We start from the raw sequence: 18,305 nt of genomic DNA on the forward strand, positions 1-18,305 counted from the left end.
GAATGTGCATGTACTCCAAGTTTATACTTTCTCTGGGGAAAGGGTCCATTGCATTCGTGAGATCCTTAAAGGAAACCGTGACCCAAATGTTTAAACAATGGATCTATTCTCCTTTCATGTATAGGCATCTTCCATCCAGGGAAGTGGAGCAAATTGCCCCAAATGCACATCCCATGGATCTTACTGGCAATCTCGAGAGATGATAGGCCAGAAAGTGGCATCAGCTCCAAGTACAAGGAGGACCCAAGCCTTTTCCCATGACAATAACCTCTCCTAGAGTCCTTGGTAGAGTACTGTGATGGAAATAACTACTCTTACTGTGTCTCCTGTTTAGTCCTATTCATGAAGTCAGAGTAGAGAATGCTTCGTCTCTCCTCCCACCCGCAGTCCTTCCCCAATGCCATCAGGCAGTCCTTTCTCCTAGAAGTGGGTGGGGTGATGCATGATGAAGGAAGCAAGCCCAGGCTCACACAGTCAGGATTCTTGCTCCCATTTTCTTTATTTCTTAAAAAAAGATTTCAGCCCTTAATGCATTTTATCTTTTTGCCGGAGTTGGAGTGGTGAATCTTCTCCCAAGATTGCATAATAGTGTGACATGTTACAGTGTCTGACACTGAAGGGAAACCCTCAGATTAACAGATCAGGGGCTGAACGGGCCACACAGCTGCCTAAGGAAGTGAATTTATGTCCCTCTCCATCACACTTGAATCAAAACACTTTCAAAAATACTATGCAATGTGAACACTGTGGTATTTGTGCTAAGAAATCGTCATACAAAATCTATCTGAAGCCCAAAGTGACCTTTCAGAGCAGCCCAGCCCTGTATAGGAAGGCAAATACTGCCAGACTGCCTGACATTTCCTTTTTTAAATTTCAAGCATTCCTGATTTCAAATCGGGTATTGATCTGTTGGTTTGCACCACCAATGAAATTAAATGAAGTGACATTCACTGCTGCTACAGTCTCACAAAAACAGCTGCTTGTAAACCCCGGAGTCTGCACTGTGAGTCTTCTTCCTCAACTAACCACCGTCACCCCCAAACCATATCAGCCAACATGCAATATGGAGAGGCAGGTTGCAGAAAAGAACATTTTTTTAAACCTGAAACTGAAATCTTTGAAGTTGAATTGTGTACTGTTGTACTATGTCCTTCTTTAAAGATCAAATGTGTTTGCTCACTCCTTACTTTAAATCCCTCTTAGCAGAAGCTACAAAAAGATTATAAAGAAGGAGAGATTTTTCTGATTCTAGTCCCTCACCCAAATGTAATGTAGGATTCATTTAGGAAATTGTCCATGTTCCCCTGGAATGGGCAGTGAATATGGATGCGAAGCAGGGACTCAGAAGGCAAAGAAGGTATACACATTTTTTTCTGTGTATCAATCAGGGTTCTCCAGGAAAACAGAACCACAAATATATATACAATGTAAATATCATGGGATTTGTTTGTTATAGAAATTGGCTCACACAATTGTGGGGATGGGGAAGTGTGCATTCCATAGGGCAGGCCTCAACTTGGGAACTCCAATGAAGGTTTTCGATTAATTCTCGGGGAGAAGCTGACTGAACTGGGGATGGAAATTCTTTTTTCAGACTGCTGAAATCGTCAGTTCTCCTTTTAAGGCCTTCAACTGATTGGATGAGATATTTCTCATTGCTGAATGCAGTTAACTTACGGGGTGATCTAAATCCATGAAATAACCTCACATAATTATCAGGCCAATACTTGTTTGACCAAATAGCTGGACACCATTAACCTAGTCAAGTTGACACATGAAGCTTAACCATCTCATGGTGGAGTCAGTGTGTTGAACTGGTCTTAAAGACAGTCCCATCTATGGGCCTGAAAAGCCCTCAGAAGACACATCTGTGCGCCTTGGTAGATTTGTGTGTGGAGCTAAAGCTCAGGTTTAGATATTTCCATCTTGGAAGTACATGGTGTTTTTTTGTCGATCTGTTGAAGAACATCCTTTCTAGCTCCAATGAAATGGAGAGAGTTGGCTGGGGAGAGATATTTGGCTGGATTCTTGGTGTCTTTCCATCTTTCCATAGCATAATTATCAGAGTTCTGGCTCTACTCCTGAGAGATGGTCTCCCAGCACATAAGGAGCATCTGCTTGACCAATCTAGTCTGCCTGGAGAACAGGGAAGAGCTGGTAAAAAAAAAACAAAAAACAAAAAACAAATTCCTTTCACTGCTTCTAATGTTGAGAAGCAGGCAGCCCCACACCAGATCTTAATATCATTTTCAGAGAAAGCCTTTGTAGTGTTGCTCTCTCTTCTGAATTTACCATCCAAAATTAGTTTCCACTGCCCACACATACCAGTATTCTCTCTGTTACATACAAGGTCACCATGTAACCTAGCTTTCCTGGAACACATCTGGTTTATGCCCATTGCCCCGTGAAATTAATAGTGCCTACTTTCATTCACAAAAGTGTTCCTGCTTTGGATGATACATTTTTATATAGTTACTGTAATTATGGGGAATGAAGGAAAGGAAATGAGATTTTGCTGAAGCAGTTTAACCTTATGCTCCTTACTTTCTGTTTCCACAGCTCCATTTGGCAGCCCTGGCATCACTAAAGGGAGACATAGTGGAGCTTAATAAACGTCTGCAGCAAACAGAGCGAGAACGGGACCTTCTGGAAAAGAAATTGGCCAAGGCACAGGTGAAGAATTAGAAATATTTTTTTTAACTTACTTTAAGATAAAACACAGATATAGAAATCCCCACAAAACAAATGAATAACTTACTGAACAAACACTCCCGTATCCATCACCCAGGTCAAAAAATAGAACTTTACTATCCATCTCAGAAGCCCCTCTGCATACCGGTCCCTGTCTCCATACTTTCCCTCCCCCAAAAGTAAACCAGTACCCTGACCTTAATAGTAGTATCTCCTGTGTTGCTTTGTAATTAATCATACCATGTAGTTCTTATTTTTGTTTTTTTTTGTTAACTTTGCTCACCAACTTCTGTTGGAGTTCAGATGTATCTCCAGCACTTACAAGAATTCTGTGGAGAATAGTTGGCCCCTACAGTGCCCTGCCCCCTTCTGTATTTATGGGGTGCAGCTCTACCAGCCACTCGACAAGCTGGTGTTGTAGGCACAAGGGCCAGTGTCAAGAGGTTTAGAAGGAGAGGTCCATGTGCTAAGGTTGGTACATAACATAAACCACAGTGGCATATACTGGGGGCCGAGGGCTTTTGGGGAGAGGTTCCCTAGGGCTTATGTCCTTGAGGAAGGAGAAGGTCACCTCAGGTGTGGGAGAAGGAGGGCGGGAGCAGAGTCCACCCCTTGCGTGCAGGTCAAAGTCTCTACAGGCTACTGGACTTATTGCAATGTTTCATGTCTGAAAAGTTTTCATACCTAGACATTATAGTTCAGTCCTGCCCAATTTAAATATATATATATATTTCCCTTAACCTCAATCTGCAGGTTTTCCTCCATCTTTTTTTCATTTGCTTTCTAATTTATCTGTTAAATTATGGCCATTTAACCTTTCAAGTTTCCAGCAGTCTGAATATTGCTAACCAGACACTCCTGATGTAGTTCAACATGTTATTCTGTCCCTTGTATTCCCTGCAAGTTGGTGATAGGAACCAGAGGATTAAACAGGTTCATGTCTGTTCTAGTTTGCTAGTTGCCGGAATGCAATATACCAGTAACAGAATGGCTTTTAAAAAGGGGGAATTCAATAAGTTGGTAGTTGACAGTTTTAAGGCCAAGAAAATGTCCCAATTAAAACACATCTATAGAAACGTCCAATATAAGGCATCCAGGGAAAGATACCTTAGTTCAAGAAGGCCAATGAAGTTCGCAGTTTTTCTCTCAAGTAGAAGGGCACATGGCTAACAGAGTCAGAGTTTCTTTCTCATCTGGAAAGGCACATGGTGAACATGGTCAGGGTTTCTCTCTCATCTGGAAGGGCATATGGCGAACACAGCATCATCTGCTAGCTTCTTCTCCTGGCTTCCTGTTTCATGAAGCTCCCTGGGAGGCATGTTCCTTCTTCATCTCCAAAGGTTGCTAGCTGGTGGACTCTGCTTCTCGTGGTGATGTCATCCTGCTCTGCTCCCTCTGAATCTCTTTCTTTCTCCAAAATGTTTCCTCTTTTACAGGACTCCAGTAAACTATTTGTCATGGTTAGGGACAGGTGTCAATTTGGCCAAGTTGTGGCACCTGTTCATCTGATTGGGCAAGCGCTGGCCTGTCTGTTGCAATGAGGACATTTCATAGGATTAGGTCATGATCACGTTAGCTGCATCCACAGCTGATTCCATTTGTAATCAGCCAAAGGGGAGTGTCTTCTGCAATTAGTGATGCTAAATGCAATCTTGGGAAGCCTTTTAAGGAGGACTCAGAGGAGACAGGTTGCATTCCTGCTTTGGCTGGTGAGCCTCTCCTGTGGAGTTCATCCAGGCCATCCACTGGAGTCATTGGCTTCGGAGCCTGCCCTGTGGATTTTGGACTCTGCGTTCCTACGGTCACGTGAGACACTTTTATAAATTTTATATTTGCAAGTGTTCCCTGTTGATTCTGTTTATCTACAGAACCCTAACTAATACACTATTCAAGACCCACCCAAATGGGTGGAGACACATCTCCCCTAATCCAGCTTAACAACCACTCTTGATTGGGTTACATCTCCAGGGAGATGATCTAATTACATAAGTATTGAATAGGGATTATTCTGCCTTTACGAAATGGGATTTAGATTAAAGCGTGGCTTTTCTAGAGGACACATACATCCTTTCAAACCAGCATAATGTCCAAGCTATTTGGCAAGATTGTAGATAGTGTCTGTGCTTTTACCTGGTTGTCTCTATTTTTGAAATAGTATCAGCTGTTGCTGTTCAATGCTTAAGGTTTGTTAATGTTAGTTCCATCATTTCTTTTTCAGTTATTAGTTGGAATACTTGTATAGAGATGTTTCCTACCATATACCATTTGCTTAAACAAAGATATAGTTCATGGAGGAAAAAACAAATGATTGATTCTTTCCATTAAACGAACAGTTTTCAAGATGAGTTGATTCCCTGTGATTCTCCACAAGTGCCTACTTATTTTCTTTATATATTATTATAAATTATAAATTTAAAAATACTTGGTTTTAACCCGTTTCCATTATTTTTCTTGTAGGTCAAACTCTCCTATCTTTGGTCAGCGAGATTTTTCGTGTTGGCTCCTGAGTCTTTGGATATGAACCCAGTAGTTATTTTAGGCTCATCTTTCTTGACCATACCTAGAATTAACCATTCTCAAAGATGTCCAGGTTTTTTTCAACAGGAAATGGTATTTCAAGACCACAGTCTGGATGCTGAGCTTGCTTATTGCTACTATGTTGGTCATTGTTTTAGATTGCTTTGGTAGACAGAGCTAGAACGTTATTTCTTTCTTTGTGTATAAAATTTAAGATAAATTTTAATACTTTGATTCAAATTCAGAACTACATAGTATTTTTACTTAATTTCTGCTGCACTATATCTGTATCTCCTTTCTCTTACCCTGAGAATTTTGACTCATAAGGGCACAGGGATGATAGAATTAGAATATCCCATAATTATTCATCTGCTGTTTGCAATGTTGTATACAAACAGTCTCAGAATAACAATACTAATGTTACTACAACTAGTATGGTTACTGAGAAGAGTTAATTATTTATTTTTTTAATTTTTACATTATGCTGTCCTCATTTCCCCCATTTTTGGTAGTTGTACTTTATCCACACTGCCTGACCGTATGGCCAGTGTCTCTTAAAATGCTCCCTTTTAGCCTTCAAGTAATTGTACGTTTAATTCTCACCACTGGTTCTTACTTCAGTGTCTCTCCATTTTTTTTTTTTTTTTTTTGGCTGAAATACATGTTCTAGTACAGTCCACAAGGAGGGAATAATCTTCTCCTAGTTCTTGCATGCTAAGAGTAATATGTACCCCTTGTATTTGAAAGGCATTTTTTTCTTTCCTTGACTACGCTGCTTTGTGGTCTTCTGGTACAGAGCATGGCCATCAAAGCCTGATGATAATCTAACTTTCTTTTCCTTACAAAACACTTGCTTACACTAGCTTCCCAAAAGTTTTTTTCTCTCCCTCTTATTTTTAAAGTTCATTAATTTTACTAGAGTAAATCTTGGTCTTAGTTATTTGGGTTTACCGTGTATTCCTTCTATTATGGTCTCACATTTTTTTAAAATTCCCGGGAAAGTTTTTTGCTTTTTTTGGTTTTAATTTTTAAAAGGATTTATTCACACATCATACAATCCAACCAAAGTGAAAAAGCAATGATTCCCAGTATAATCACATAGCCACATCTTTGCCACCATAGTCTATAAGAGGACATTGCCTTTTCTTCTGCAAAGAATCCTCTACATGCCCCGGTATCCCTCACTTCTTGATATTTAGTTTTGGCATATTGCCTTTGTTATATTCAATGGAAATATATTATAATGTTACTGTTAACTATAAATCCTAGCTTGCATTGATTGCATTTTTCCTATATATCATCCCATTTTCAACACCTTGAAATGTAGACATTTATTCATTCTCCCTCATGCAAAAGCATTCTTATATTTGTACATTTAATCACCATCTTGTCCACTGTAGGCATTGCTAAGTTATACTGTCTCAGTCTTTATTCTCTATCTTTCCTTCTGGTGTTATACATACCCCCAGCCCTTTTCCCTCAAGCATACTCACATTCAGCTTCATTTAGTGTACTTATATGATTGTGCTAGTATCAGATAGTATTGTGCTATCAATTTCTGAATCTTTACAATCAGTCCTTTTACATATTCGGTACTCCTTCAGCACCATAAGCCCAATCTCTGCCCTCTTTCTATGTCCTAATAAGCTGTGTCCTTAACTTTTACTCTCAACATTCACTCATTAATGTTAGTTCATATTAGTGAGGCCATACTGTATTGTCCTTTTTCTGGCTAATTTCACTCAGCATAATGTCCTCAAGGTTCATCCACATTGTTATGCTTCATGACTTTTTCTGCCTTACAGCTACATAATATTCCATCTCATGTGTATACTGCAGTTTGTTTAGCCATTTGCCTATTGATGGACATTTGAGCTGTGTTTCCATCTCTTGGCAATTATGAAAAATGCTGCCATAAGCATTGCTGTACAAATGTCCATTAGTGTCCTTGCCTTAAGTTCCTCTGAATATATACCTGGTAAGGAGATTGCTGGATCATATGGCAATTCTATATTTAGCTTCCTAAGGAACTGCCAAACTGCCTTCCAGAGCAGAGCAATTCCATTCGGCATTCCCACCAACAGTGAATAAGTGTGCCTCTTTCTCTACATCCTCTCCAGCACTTGTAGTTTTGTTTTTTGTTTTTGATAATGGCTATTCTAGTGATGTGAGATGAGATCTCATTGTAGTTTTGATTTGCATTTCCCTAATAGCCAGTGAAGTTGAGTCCCTTTTCATATGCCTTTTAGCCATTTGTATTTCCTCTTCTGAAATGTCTGATCATGTCTTTTGCCCATTTTTTAATTGGGTTGTTTGTTTTTTTGTTGTTGAGTTGTAGAATCTCTTTATATATTCTGAATATTAAACTTTTATCTGATATGTGGTTTCCAAACATTGTCTCGCATTGCGTAGACTACCTTTTTACTTTCCTGACAAAGTCTTTGATGCACAAAAGTGTCTTTTTTTTATGTTTCTTTTTTTCTTTTTCTTTATGCTTCTGCTTTTGTGTAAAAGCAGAAACCTAAAGGTGGTCTAGGAAACCACCTCCTATCACAAGATTTATTAGATATTTTCCTACATTTTCTTCTGAAAGTTTTATGGTCATAGCTGTAATGTTTAGGTCCTTGATCCATTTTGTGTTGATTTTTGTATAAAGTATGCAGTATGGGTCCCCTTTCATACCTTTGCATATGGATATCCAATTTTCCAAACATCATTTATTGAAGAAGCTACTCTTCCCAGGTAGGTTGGCTTGGCTGCCATATCAAGGATCAATTGTCTGTAGATGACAGGGTGTATTTCTGAACACTCAGTTTGATTCCATTCTGTCTTTATGACTGTACCATGCTGTTTTGACCACTATACCTTTGTAATATGCTTTAAAGTCAGGTAGTGTGAGACCTCCTACTTCCTTTTTCTTACAATATTTTTAGCTATTCAGGGCACCCTGCCCTTCCAAATAAATTTGGTTATTGGTTTTTCTATTTCTGTGAAGTATATTGTTGATTGTACAGTGATGTTTATAGCAACATTTTTCATAATTGCCAAAAGATGGAAGCAGCCCAAATGTCCATCAATAGACACGTGACCAAACAAACCGTAGTATATACATGCAATGGAATATTACACAGCTGTAAGACACAATAAAGTCATGATGCATGTAACAACGTGAATGAATCTTAAGGACATTATGCTGAGTGTTTCTTTTAGCAATTTCTTGTAGTTTTCTATGTATAGATCTTTTGTGTCCTTAGTTAAATTTATTCCTAAGTATTTGATTATTTTGGTTGCTATTTTAAATGGATTTTTTCTTGATTTCCTCCTCAGATTGCTCATTACTGGTGTATAGAAACACTTTTTTGGGGGTGTTGATCTTGAACCCTCCTCCCCCCCACACACACACACACTTTACTGGGCTCAGTTCTAGTAGCTTCACTGTAGATTTGGGGGGATTTTTAACATATGGTATCATGTCATCTGTAAACTAATAAGAGTTGTACCTCTTCCTTTCCCATTTGTATTCCTTTTATTTCTTTTTCTTGTCTAATTGCTCTAGTTAGAACTTGCAGCACAATGTTGAATAACAGTGGTGACAGTGGGTATCCTTGTCTTGTGCCTAATCTTAGAGAGAAAGCTTTCATTCTTTCCCATTTGAGGATGATATTAGCTGTGGGTTTTTCATATACTCCCTTCATCATGTTGAGGTGGTTTCTTTCTATTCCTATCCTTTGAAGTGTTATCATCAAAAAAGATGTTGAATTTTGTCAGATGCCTTTTATGCATCAATTGAGATGATCATGTGGTTTTTTCCTTTAATTTATTGATGTGGTGTATCACATTAATTGGTTTTCTTATGTTGAACCACCCTTACATGCCTGGAATAAAACCCACTTGGTCATGGTGTATATCGTTTTAATGTGCTGCTGGACTCGATTCGCGAGTTTTGTTTGTTTGTTTGTTTTGGGCATGAGCAGACTCCAGGAATTGAACCTGGGTCTCCAGCTCAGCAGGTGAGTTGCAAGTATTTTTAAAGGGACTGATCTTTAAGTTTCTTTTTTTGTAGTAGTATCTTTGCCTGGTTTTATTTAGTATTATGGTGATGTTGGCGTCATACAATGAGTTAAGTAGGTTTCCCTCCACTGTGAATTTTTTTCAAGGGTTTGAGCATTTGAGCAGGATTGTTACTAATTCTTTCTTGAACGCATGGTAGGATTTACTTATGAAGCCATCTGGTCCTGGACTTTTCTTTTGGGGGAGTTTCTTGTTGACGGATTCAGTCTCTTTACTTGTTATTGGTTTTTTGGTTATTCATGCTGTTCTAGGAAGTTGTCCTTTTCATTTACATTGTCTAGTTTATTAGCATATAGTTGCTCATAGTATCCTCTCATTATGTCCTGTATTTCTGCAGGTCAGTGATTATGTCCCCTCTCCCATATCTCATTTCATTTATCTCCCTCTCTCTCTGTCAACCTAGCTAAGGGTCCCTCAATTTTATTGATTTTTGTCAAAGAACTAACTTCTGGTTTTGTTGATTTTCTCTGTTGTTTTCAATTTTTCAATTTCATTTATTTCTGTTCTAGTCTTCATTTTTTCTTTCCTTCTGTTTTCTTTAGGGTTAGTTTGCTGTTCCTTCTCTAGTTCTTCCAGGTGTCCAGTTAATTCCTCGATTTTTGCTCTTTCTTCTTTTTTAATATAGACATTAAGTGCAATAAATTTCCCTCTTAGCACTTCCTTTGCTACATCCCATAAATTTTGAAATGTGTTTTCATTTTCATTTTCCCAAGATATGTACTGATTTCTCTTGCAATTTCTTCCTTGACACACTGGTTGTTCAAGAGGGTCCCCCAAACCGTTGTTCCATGCAGTTCCTGGCTAGTTACTAGCTGCCCTATAGAACAAACTAAATTCCACACCTCACTACACCACCATCTTTGCTTTTGATGATAGTGTTTAATATTAGTTTTATTCCCTTGCTTTGATTGACTTCTTCTAGGACTTTTATCTGTATGTTAGATCTTCTCTGCCTTTCTTCAGTATCTTTCACTTCATCTCAAATCCTTACAGTTCTTTCTTTTTTTTAGATTTAATTTTGTTCTGTTCTACATCTTCTGTGGCTCCTGAAGTGTTATATATTTATTCACTTTTATGTGCATTCTTGTTTAATCATTTCTGAAATGAATTTTTTGTTTCTAATTCTTTTCTGTGTTCTGTCACTTTTGAGGTTTCCTAATTCTTAATCATGTTCTTTCAAGTCTTATATCATTTCCTAATCTCTTTTAGTTTATATTGAAATAGTAGGTTGTAGTTTTTGTCTATTTTGGTTTGTAATTTCGGTCTATTTTGTGACATGCTTTCATGGCTTGTAGGGATTTTATTCTGCTTTTTATTCTTTTTTCTTATAATTTTGTGTGGTTTTGGAGTTTGATATTTTTCTGTTTTTCATTGTGAAAAATAGCTTGAAATTTTAGAAGATAGGGTTCAAGATAGGTTTTCTAAATTCATAGAGCTTAGTCTTCATTTGTTCAAAAATGGGACAGTCTGATGTCTGTGACTTCCTGACTCTGTTCCTCTTACCTACTTTTATGTGGATCTTTTTTCCCCATTGTCTTGATTATCCCTATCCTGTTCAATTTTGATCCTTCTCCCAGCAATTTCTTTTCTTGGAAGGGAGCCTTTTTACAATTTGAAATCTCATGGGAACTAGACTGCTTTAGCCTCTTCAGATCTTACTGTGGGCACCTTGGATCAGGCAAAGACCCTCCCAGTTTTAGCTGCTGTTCCCACATTGGCTCTCCTCACTTTGCTGTGAATACCTATTTGATGTTTGGGGATTTTCTGGTTCAAGGTCCATCCACCTTGTTATCCTCTCTGCTCTGCCCACACTGATGCTTCTCAAGTCTTAACGCAGTTGGTTATGATGCAGGTTTGTCCTTACCTGCTTATATTTTGTTTTTCAAGGGGATACCTTACCTCCAAGCTTTTGACTTTGATATGTATTTGCTCTTGAGTTTTATTGGAAATTTAGGAGATTCAAAACTAACCTGCCACCACCATCTTTTTGGAATCACCTGTAGAAAGTATTTTTAAAATCTCATGTCTCATAGTCATAGACTGTTTGAGTGGGGAAGAGACCCTTTATACTTGAGTTCACTTACTTCCTCATTTGGCAGGCAAGAAGATGAAATCCAAAGAGATTAACTTGCCTGTATAAGGTCACGTGAGTAGCATAGTACGAGAGGCAGGACTAGGTTACCCGTGGTCTTTCCTCTGTATTGGATGTAGTACATGACAGTTTTTTACAACATGAAAACTTTACTTATAATATTTTCCTTCTGATTTTAAAAATAATGAAAATGTGACAGTAAAAAGAAACCTTGAAGCTCAGAATTACTATGTTTCAGTGATGGGATTTGGTAATTTAAAACATTTTTTACACTTTTTGTCTAATGAGTTTTTTAAAGAGAGAGTGGTTCTTTTTGTTTTAAAGAAGCACAAAATGGTGTGAAGTGATGTGTTTTGTAATATAGAACCACTCAAAGCTTTGTCTATTTGTCAAGGATTGATTCAGCTCCGTTTTGACTTACTTATGGTCTAGCCATTCTCTTATGATAGCTTTCGATAGTGATTTTACCCCTGTTTGCAGTAGTTACTTCATAACCCCATTAATTGACTTTTTCTTGTTTGCATTTGTTTGTATCCTTACAATAAATTCCTTTCACTGCGATGTCTTCCCAGTTCAGATACTAGGGCTCATAAGAGAAAACATGAAGAAATGTCAGACTTGCTAGTCTCATACCTTTTATAAAAGATGAGATTTATGAAAGAAAAAACAGAACTATTTTAGACGCACTGTCTGTGTTATGTACCTTAATATGGGTTTCATATTTGAGGCTTTATGCAATGCTGGAAGAACAAATTCATGTGTAAATTTATGCTCTGTAGCTTTAGTGTGTTTGATCAGCTCTCTAAATATTACACAGTGTGCTATGATTAAACTAAAATTTAAATTACAAATGGTGGTTGTGTTTCTCAGAAATCATCAAAAAGAAGTTCAACATTAGAGTGATTATTAATGGTGGCACTAGAAATGTTGAGTTAAAGACAATCCATTTTACATGACCATAAAATCAACTTATGGGAGTGATTTTGAGAGGAGTGGTGAGAAGAGCTGAGTAAAGGAACCCAACATTGATCTGATTGCGATGACAAAGCAGTTCTATATTGTTTTTCTATTGCTGTGCCACAAACTACCACAAACTTTGCAGCTTAAAATAACACAAGTTTATTGTCTCACAGTGCCTGTGGGTTGAGAGTCTAGGCATAGGTTAGCTGGATCCTTTGCAATCAGGCCAGGGCCACATACTCATCTGGAGGCTCAGTTAGGGAAAGGTCTGCCCACTCGGGTCATTGGCAGAATTCATTTCTATGTGATTATAGGACTTATGAAACCGTATGTTTCTTCAAAGCCAGCAATAGAGAGAAAGATGCTAGAGTAATTCTGTTAGCAAGATGAAACCTTATATAAAATGTGATGTAATCATGGGAGTGATGTCCCATCATTTTTGCCATATTCTGTTATTTAGAAACACATCACAGGTCCCACCTACACTCAAGGAGAGAAAGGCAGTACTTATAAGGAATCACAGGGATCACAGTAGTCACCTTACATTCCGTCCATCACAGCTTCCTCTGTGAATTTTGCTAACAGTACCACTGTTAACTTATATTAATAGTGATAATAGTATTTCTTTAGTTGTATTTTTTGCCGGCTTCAAGCCAAGCATTCTACATGCCTTATTTCACTCAGTTCTCAAAGTGACCTCTAATATAGATACTATTAATATTCTCATTTTACAAATGAGGAAATAGAGGCTTACAGGGCTTGAATATCTTGCCCCAGATCTTACAGCTAGAAAATACTAAATTAGGATTTGAGTTCAGATTTAGTGGGACTCTACAGCTGAACCACATCCTGGTCCTTCTCTCAGGCTGCCTGGGCTGCCCTTGGCATCCCGAGGGCATCTGGGAGGGCTGGGTCATGGGGCACAGGTAGCTTTGGTTAGGACATCCCTACCCTCCCTGGTTGAGCAGGGGTGCAGACACATGCATGCATTTACATCAACCTTCAATGGTCCTATGGGGAATAACCCTGTGGGAGACAGGCTTAGATCATATAGAGAGTCCTGATTTGATGCTTTCAGTGTAATTGCTGCTTATTTAGTGCCCACAATTATTTTAAATTCTCTTATGTTTCTTAAGCACTGCAGAAGAGGATATATCACACAAGCTTATGTATCCCTTTGTAATCATTTAGCATTAGTAATATGGAATGCTTTCTATTTCTAAGCTCTCTATTTTTGGAAAGCGAGTCTCCTGAACTTTCCAAATGGTGACTTTCATGAAGAAAACACAAATTTTTCATTACATGTAATGGAGAAACTCTTTTCTTTTCTTTCTGTTCTTTTCTGGGATATTTAAGAATATTGTTTGCATGTTATTTTCATTGTTAGTGTTCCCCTGCTCTCTCCATTGAATTCCTTTCTATTTGTTTATGCTTGTCTTTGGTAAACTGCTCCAGCTCTGTTTCACTCCTTTATGGCATTTCCATTTGTGCTAGTACCTCTTTGCTTAGCAGGCTTGGCTTCCCCTTGAACCTGGGCAAGGACTTAGACTAAGGGTAGAAATACTGTGAGTGGTATTACTTGCAGCCAATCCATGCAACCCTGAGAAAGTAACATGACTTCTTGGCATACAAAGAAGGGAGTGGTTCTGACTGACCCCTTTCAAGATGGTTGAGAGGGTTAACAAATTAATGATGGCATTAGATTTTTCAAAAATTGCTTTCATAATGCTCCTTGGTTTGACAGCTGAGACTAATGTGATGGTTTAAAGATCAGTGGCCTCTGTGGAGTAAGATAAAACCCAATGGAGAACATTAACAAAACCCTGAAGCTACTTAGCATCACCACATTGTACAGGGTTTTTCCAACAAGGTCTCAAGTTACCAGGTCAGTCTGTCTCAAGGCTGGATTGTGGTTTCTTCCCTGAATATACCAATAGCAGAGACGAGCATAAAGGATTTTGTTTTTCGTGGTTGTAATGGTGTTGCTTGCTTTTATTGAACATTTTTGCATATGGACAGTTTCACTCATTTATGTAGCTAGATACAAGTGTTTATATAGACTTTTTGTTTTATCATCATGATAGAAGAGCTAAGATCTTGAGGAGGAGCTCAATGTATATGTTAAATATCAAATAAAGTTTAGGATGAACATGCTTTATCATATTCAATATTAATCTTTTTTTCCCCTTTTAAACGGAAAGTGTGTAGTTGCAGAAGAAATCCAGACACCTAATGATATTGAGCTCCAGAAATTCATGGCAGGCAAGACACTGCACCATATACTTTTTCACCTTGCTGTTCTGGAGGATCAGTAAAAAAGTTGAATGTAGACTGTGAGGAGGGAAGACCCTGGATACAACCACCGATAATAATGGGAAAAAATCCTTAGTATGTTGCTTGAGACCATTTCTTATTTTGTTCAGCTGAAATTGTATGAGGTGTTTCCATACAGTAGAAAGAAGAAAATAACCCTTCACTTGTAAGTTTTGTTAGAAGAAGCTACCTTTGCATCCTGAGCTATTAAGTTGTTGCTATGTAAGTGGTTTTGTAGGTGAAGCAGGCTTAATGGAAGCTGGAAGGGCTTTGAATTCCCTTGTTTTACACCCCCTTGTGTCCCCTTCTCTGTTTTGGAGCTCCTGGGAGGTTGAGGTAAAAACTACATGGATTTTCCTTGTTCTGCTTTGGGATTTTAAGGCACAATATTCACATTCTCTGGAGTTTTACCCAGGGAACAAGACCAAGACAGGACACTGTGTTGCCACTTGAGATCTGTAGGCAATTCCTAAAGACGAGATAAGTGCACAGGTTAGGGAGTGTGCCGGTTTGAAGCTATTTATGTACCCCGGAAAAGCCTTTTCCTTTAATCCTCATTCACTGTTGCTGGGTGGGATCTTTTTGATTGTTCTCATAGAGATGTGACCCACCCAGTTGTGAGTGGTAGCTTTTCCGTGGAGATGCTTCTCCACCCTTTCAAGGTGGGTTTACTTGCTGGGCCTTTTAAGAGGCAGCCATTTTGGAATAAGCTTTAGAGCCATCAGAGCCAACACAGCCAGGAACCTTTAGTACAGAAGGGAAATGCCCTCAGGGAAGCCTTATGAGATGAGAAGAAAAAGCTAGCAGACATCACCATGTGCCTTTCCAGCTCAGAGAGAAACCCTGAGCATCATCAGCCTTCTTGAACCAAGGTGTCTTTCCCTAGATGCCTTAATTTGGACATTTTTGTAGACTTGCCTTTATTTGGACATTTTCATGTCCTTAGCGCTTTGCAACTTAATAAATCCCCCGTTTTAAAAGCCATTCCATTTCAGGTGTATTGCATTCCAGCAGCTTGCAAACTAGAATAGGGAGCCAAGAGAGGAAGAAGTAGAGGGTAGAAGATTGTGGCTACAGCAGCTTCAACCCCTTGATGGCATTAATGGGAGCCAGCAGGGTCTGCATTTTGCTTGTTACTGGGGTGACAGTAAGTCAGTCACTTCATTTTTCTCTGTTGTTTTCACATCTATAAAATGGATGTATCAATCAGGATATGCAGTGATAATAACCCCAAATTTTCAGTGACTTTTAATGTCAAAGGTTTATTTCTTCCTCATGCTAGGAGTTCCCTGGGGCTCGCAGGGTGCTCTCTCTACACTGTGCTCACCCAGGCTCCCAAACTTACGGACCTTCACCCATGGTACTTTGCCAGTACCCACTGCCTGGGGAAGGAGGTAGGGCAAATCGTTCAGACACTCTTAAAGGCATGTATTTATTCCCACTCATAGCTCATTGCCTCATGTGGCTGTATCGAGGGGGAGGAGAAGTGTAATCCCACCCTGTGTTTGGATGGAGGAGAACCAGTCTTGGTAGATACCCTGCTAGCTACTTCAGGGGTACTGGTGCCTTTGGTAATGCGACCCGCACATGGTGGGCCTGACAGAGCCCTATGTGCATAAGAAATTACTGGAGGTAAATAAACACCATTTGAAAAAGGATTTTGAGAAAATGGCTGAGTCTTCTATCATTTCTTTTTAAAATGTCCATACATACAGTAATATACATAAATCTGTAACTTAAAAATTGAATACCTTATGCAAATGCTAACTAGTAATTATGGAAGTAAGAGCCCTCTTCTGTTTTGTTGTCATCGTGTCACCTTGCTTAATGAGGCTTTACTGGGATGTGTGCTCATAGGTGCCTCCTGTGGAGGTGCGGTATTGAAGCTGGGCCCAGCCTGCAACTTAGTGAAATGGAATAGTGGAAATCACACGCCCTCCCAGTTACAAAATGCTCCCACAGCTCTTGGAAACTCAGAGTAGTGAGAGGACCTGGGTCAGTAGCAATATTAGAGTTTGGTAACAGAATTGGGCTTCCCTGTTCCAGGCCATTCCTACCTGTGGGGAGGGTGCCAGGTCAGGAAAGGCATAAATCGTGCACAGAAGGTCTGTGTCTGTCCCAGGTGCCACCCACACTCATCTTCCACTTTTCTTGTGCTAAAGTGCCACATTCCTGTGGTTCACTCCTGCATGGTTGAATGGGAGCTATTAAACAACAGTGTTTTGTTTGCTTCTGTTGGCCCCTGCAGGTGATGGCTGGTTTCCTCCTACAGTATGCCCTCAGGAGACTTGGTCCACTTTTCCCTGCTCTGCAATATGGGAAAGCTTAGCAGATTTTCACCAGGCTTTGAGATCAATGTTTTGATGGATTTTTGGCTCTGTGCAATGCACAGGATGAGTGAAGGGTGCTTAATAAGACACCTCAAGGAGGTATTGATTTGTAAAGATGAACCAAATTTCTTCTCAGCTGTTCATCATTATGGGGATGCTTTGATCTAGTTTTTGAGGTTTTGATGGTTATTTTCTGGAGTTCTCTTTTTCCTAGGAAAATAATCCCCTAGATACCATTCTACCTTCTCCTCTTCTCTCTTGCCCCTCTGTCCTCTTCCATGCTTCTTTCAGTGTTTCTTGTTCTCCAGAAAGAAGAGGCTGAGATTTTTTCAGTTCACCTGAAACTTTGACCATGGTTCCCTTCAAAGTGCATGTGATTGTCATATCCCCCTCAGTACCTAGCAACAGTACCTTATGCTTTATGGGAAATCAACAAATATTTATTATTGATAGTGGAAGTATTAAATTATAGAGTATACAATATTAAAAAATATTATGGAAAAATATAGGAATTTAAGCCAGATATCATGCCCTCAGTCAAGAAAATTTTTTCTACACTTATTGCTACTCTCAAAATGGGAAACCCTGAGTTCCAAATACGCTTTGTCTTTTCTGTGCTATTAGCCACAAGCATTGCTCCCTCTGACTCAATCAGGCTTCTGATCATCTCCTGTTTATACATGTACTCTCCAGGCAGACTTCCCAGGGGCAAAAATGGTACAGTCATAATCTTGTTCTCCGAGCATAGATTGTTGTGTATCTCTGCAGTCTCATAGGATCTTAACCTTCTAGGCAACTCTAACGGTCAACATGCTGCCCAGGTTCTTTTTTTGTGGTTAGCAACTGCTCATGTGCCTTTTACTTATATAGACACTTGCACATACCTATTTTTAAGTGTATTTTGCAGTTTCTTATCAGCCTAGGTGGTGGTAGTGGACTAATGACCTGTAAAGACTACAAAGAAGAAAAATGGGTAGTAAAGTAAGGGAGGCGCTCATTGATGTGGTAAGGAGGAAGCATTCAGAGTTTGTTGCAGCCCTAGAGAATTGAATATCAAAAACTGAAGAGGAGGAACCAATATTATGTATACGCAATCATGGCATAGACAAATAATGCCAGAGACTGGACATTATTCTATAATTATTTTAAACCTGGAACCGGTGGACGTTTTTAGTGTCCTCTATGTACATATATGTGTGCACCTGTACACACACACATAATTGAAGATGGAAATGAATACCAATATCAAAAGCTCATAGATATTCTGCAGATTGGAAGGAACAGTATTCTGCTCTTGGCATTTTCTGGAGAAATATGAAGCTTTTCATTTA

General features: G+C 39.0%; 1 protein-coding gene across 6 annotated transcripts in view; it reads left to right on the forward strand.

The window, feature by feature from the left end:
- Nucleotides 1-18,305, forward strand: part of MCC (MCC regulator of Wnt signaling pathway) — a 614,110-nt gene that overhangs the window by 428,805 nt on the left and 167,000 nt on the right. For all 6 annotated transcript variants that reach the window (XM_077138931.1, XM_077138932.1, XM_077138933.1 and 3 more), the window contains one exon: nt 2,560-2,673. In XM_077138931.1, coding sequence (XP_076995046.1) covers nt 2,560-2,673 — 114 coding nt within the window. The remainder of the gene's footprint in view (nt 1-2,559; nt 2,674-18,305) is intronic.

The sequence above is a fragment of the Tamandua tetradactyla genome, chromosome 21, assembly GCF_023851605.1.
Source record: "Tamandua tetradactyla isolate mTamTet1 chromosome 21, mTamTet1.pri, whole genome shotgun sequence".
Lineage (NCBI taxonomy): Eukaryota > Metazoa > Chordata > Mammalia > Pilosa > Myrmecophagidae > Tamandua > Tamandua tetradactyla.